The 4,679-nt window shown below is 39.1% G+C and overlaps 1 protein-coding gene across 1 annotated transcript in view; it reads left to right on the top strand.

The window, feature by feature from the left end:
- b4galt2 (UDP-Gal:betaGlcNAc beta 1,4- galactosyltransferase, polypeptide 2) overlaps positions 1–4,673 on the top strand; it is a 154,984-nt gene extending 150,311 nt beyond the window's left edge. The window contains 1 exon segment of the mRNA XM_087174734.1: positions 1,858–4,673. Within this exon segment, the coding sequence (XP_087030860.1) occupies positions 1,858–2,008 (151 nt within the window). The 3' untranslated portion in view covers positions 2,009–4,673.
- Positions 4,674–4,679: the final 6 nt, after the last annotated feature.

Raw genomic sequence — 4,679 nt, forward strand, 5'->3', positions numbered from 1 at the left:
CCCCACCCCCATCATCCAGCAGTCATTTCAGTTTAAACAGCCTGCTTTTTCTCCTATCTTTTCCCTTCCTTTCTTTTCCCCTGCACTCTCTTGTCTCTTAAACTAATTCCCTCTCCTTTTAGATAGTAGTACCACTCCTTGGTACGCATAATTCTATTTATATCTTATTGTATGATATTGTTCAAGGGAAAGATGCTTGACAACATTTTTCCAGCTTCCATTCATGCCAGTAAAGCTCCTTTTGATTTGATTTGAGAGTGACAGGAGGAGAAGGCGATGCTGAAAGAGGAGAGAGATGTTCACTAGTCAGTTCTGACAAGGATCTGTAGACTCACTGGTCCATGTCGGGCTGAGGTGTCAACTCCACTCGTACGTCCAAGCATATCATTAAGAAGACGTCTTTTTGTTGGAGTCAGTCACCGTTGTCTTTTGAAAAGTGGATGTGTACGGCCGGGCGTTAGACACTTGCACACTGTGGCCTCATTTCTATTCTGACTGCTACTACTACGAGGGTTACAGGAGGGTTTGTGTTATGAATCTGTTTTAATGCCTGAGGTTGCATCACACACTGAACTGAAGTGCGGCAGCAGCAGTTCCATTTGTTATTGTCTGACACACTGTGTGAATTATTTTCCCCATCTTTAATACTAAAATCTTAGCAGATTCTGATGTAACTGCTGAAGCACAGCCAGTTGGGAAGGATACTCCAGCATAATTCAAACAAATCAAGGAGGATATGATGGATAATACCATTCACTGAGTCACAGTACAATGCCATAGCACCACCTGTTGGTCAAGATCAGCATTGTAAAGGAAAATCGATACATAGTACACTTCATTTTGAACAATCCAGCAGAGCGGTTTCTCTTTACATCCTGTTGGTTGAATGTGGATTTTAATGTTAGCATCCGTGCTCTAAATGGATGTTTGATGGTTGCATCTACAGCACTTCTATTTACAATATTTTGACTTCCTGATTGCTTTCTGTATTGATTTATTCTCAGGTTTTGCGATGTGTTTTTTGTTTTGTTTTGTTTCCCATAAAAGTCTCTTATGGAGTTGGACCTTGGGAACTATGATTAGGAACTCCATTTCCCATGTGTATCTGCAAGACAAAGCAAGTGTGCTCTGTTTTAGTGTTTCCCAACCTTAGGACCCCCAGAAAGGGCCACTAATAAATTAGATTCAAGAAACTTTATTTGTTCCACAAATAATTCACCTACACACATGAACACAATTCAAAAATACAAACATTAGAAAAAGTTGAAATACACGAGGATCTGCAGTAGGGCCCAGGTGATGGCTGAGGTTTAAAATTACAGTACTACTATTACTGTACTATACACGAGGCAAAGTGACCAGTTGTTGTGCTATAGCTGTTTGCAAGTGTAATGGCTTCTGGAATAAAACCAAACTTCCTTTTATTTGTTTTACTTGCAGGCAATTTAAAATGCTTCCCTGATGCCATTAGCTCAAAGTAATCATAGAGGATATTTGTGGGGTTGTTGATGACCTAATATTCCTTTTTGAGGACTTGTACAGTGTTAAGCTCTGGAAGGGATCTGTGTTGTGCCAATATAAATATTATATATAGTGTGGTTATCTTCTCTAGAGTAACAAAAGAACAATAGAGAACATTTTGATGATCTTTTTGTTTCCAGAAGTGTAATATGCACACACAACAACCCAAACCACGTTCAAGCAATCAGACACAATTTTATGGAAATATGTTGAAATTATACCTTGAAGTTCCGGCACCATTGTTTCTTTTCATTTGAACTGAATTGAATCTAATTTTCTTCCTTGTCTCCCCTTTTCCCTCTCTCTCGCTCTCTCTCTCTGTCTTTCATTCACTAGATTCAATAAAATACAGAACACAAAGAACACGATGAAGAAGGATGGCATCAGCTTTCTGACCTACAGACTGGTTCAGGTCAAGAAGCACCCGCTGTACACAAATATCTCTGTGGAGATCGGCAAGCCACCGCCTCGGCCTGTTAAGGGTTAGAGAGAGACAGGGAGGAAGATTAGAGGGGTGATGCACATTGACTTGAGGGAAAGGATGGAAAGAGGAGAATTTAAATCAAGGACATGATGAAAAAACATATCCAGAGGAATTGGATGGGTGAAGGGTGAAGTAGCCACAAGCACGTGGCAGTTTCTTTCTCTCTCTTTTCCCCCCCCTCTCTTTTTTATTTTGAGATTTCAGCTTGCCATTTCTGTATCGAGGACTCAGGCTCTTTCCAACTTTTTTTCAAGCAGCCAGTGGCTTCACACCTCCTACCTTTACCAATCAGTGACTTCAGAATTAGAGTGTGGACCAAAGCTTGTGTATCGGTGGCTGAGCGAAGGTTGGCGTCAAACTTGGAACTGAAGTTCTTGAGTCTTTTAATTAACAATCCTTTGTAAACTGCGCATCCAATGGCATATCATATCACTGACAGGAAGTATTATTGAGTGCTTAAAAGATTAGACAATAATGTCCTGTCGCACTTTGGAACGTTTTCACGGTATATTCTGGGAATGATGGACAGCGTCCAGAGGGGTGTCGGGGTGATATAAACCAATGACTGTTTACACGGATACTAAGACAGTGTGATTGAGACAAGATGCGGTACCTGGTGGTTGGGAAATTAAGTATCAGGAAAATAACAAACCCGGTGGAGGGCAGGCCTTACAAAGGCCATCAAAGAATTCACTTCCTAAGCATTTATGATGATCGTCACCAGAGCGAGGATTGCCACTGGAGGCAAGCTGTTACGTTAAGATAACATAATGACATGCAGTGTTGATCCATGGGACTGTATCAGATGGTTTGCATATCAGAGATATCAGCCGACGCTTATCTTGACATATGACGCTAATAGACGATTTAATATTGACTTTTTTCGTCAGGGAGTGACCTGTTTGGATCTAATTACTCAATCGAATCCTCCACTATCAATTAATGAATGTGTATTGTGCCTGCATCTACAGCAGAAGACTCAAAACAGTGCTGGGACACGCTGATAACACATGTTCGTCAGCAGCAACACCTGAGAACTCTCTTTTTTGTTCTCTTTTTTGATATATAAAGTCAAACTTTGGAAACAGACAGTGACTTATTGGAAGTTTTGCAGCAAAGGTGAACACATTGATGATATGGAGCGTTTTCTCTTTTGCATAATGCAAGGTGATGGAACTACTTTGGGAATACATTTTGAAATCAATTCTGGGAACTGTAGAAAACAGGGCAGATATAATACAGTATATACACTGACAGCTCAGTTATGATTTTAACTCCTTGAGGAACATATTGGAGATTAGGTTTCCAGAAACTTTGTTTTTTTCACTCAACTTGAAGAAAGATGGAGGTTTATTGTGGTAATCTTCACTTGAAAGGCACATTTTTGTCTCTACGAGAAGCCATTGGTTTTGAGGTACATGAATATTCCTTAAAGTACGGATTTAACTCAGTAGAAATATGCAATTCTTTTACCATATTTTCTGAACATGTATGGAGTGGAAACATCATAAATGAGCTGTCAGGATAGAGTTTTATGTTTTCATGTTTTACAGGAGAAAAGCATTGGGGATACAAAAGCTGACTCCTGTAACTTTTACACCGGCTCCACAGATGAGACTAGCTGCAATGTAATCAATTTTCAGCGTCTCTTTTTTTTCTTTTTTTCAGTCTACAATGTTTTTTTGTTGTTTTTTTTTTTAAAGACTTCTTTTTCTTTTAATCTTCAAGAAAAAGAGCATCATATCTGGAAAGAGGAAATTATATGGTGATAGTTTTGTACTGGTGGGAATTGTGAATTTTAAAGCAGTAATGAGAAGTTATGGTTTGAGCAGTTTGACTGACATCTCTCAGATTTTATCATCATCAGCTGTCAGTTCTGTATTGTAACCTATTTTATCACATTTTCAGTTGTCACAAGTGATGGGCTAAACGAATCAAACTTTTAGGGTTACATTTTTTCTGTTGAAATAATTGTTTTAATAACAATTGTCTTATTGATTTATAGGAGTTTCATATCTTTCCCTGTGTGACAGATGAACAAACAAAGTATAGTTTCATGATTTCGTCCATCAACGTATCGAAGCCTTTGACATTTTTATGCTTTGATACATTGCTTTTATCCCCTTGTTTTATTCGTCCTCCCCTCTACTGTTGATGCTGTTACTGTTGACGCCTAAACACCAAACTGATGCCTTCAGAAGTTACGTAAAGGGGCAGGGAAGATAATTTTTTAGGTCAAAGGTCATTCTTTTTGGGGTATTCACTTATAGGAAAACCTTTGCTGTGTTTTAAGATTGATAACAATGAAATGAATATATATTTGTTTGGGTTTAAAAAATGGGGGAAAAAAAAAATTTATATAGAAGATAGGATTGAATCTCTCTTCAGCACATACATGCATTCACACTGTCTTCCCTCTTTTCTTTGCATTATCTCCTCTTTCATTGCCTTTTCATTCTTCATCTGCCAGTGCAGGCTGTTTGTGTCAAGGCACACTGTTGTGCTTTGCGGTGGGCCCACTCCAGGCACAGCTGTGTCTCACAAGAGTGCTTCTTCTTTCAATAGATATCGATGGGGCCTCTCTGTGTGTGTCCCTGAATCTGTGCCACTTACTGTATCTTTATTTTTCTGTGTATTCTCTCCTTCTCAGTACTTATCCCCCAAACCCCCAACC

This window comes from Seriola lalandi, unplaced genomic scaffold (assembly GCF_002814215.2).
Source record: "Seriola lalandi dorsalis isolate HSWRI2012SDOR001 ecotype SW California unplaced genomic scaffold, Sedor1 jcf7180002054377, whole genome shotgun sequence".
NCBI lineage: Eukaryota > Metazoa > Chordata > Actinopteri > Carangiformes > Carangidae > Seriola > Seriola lalandi.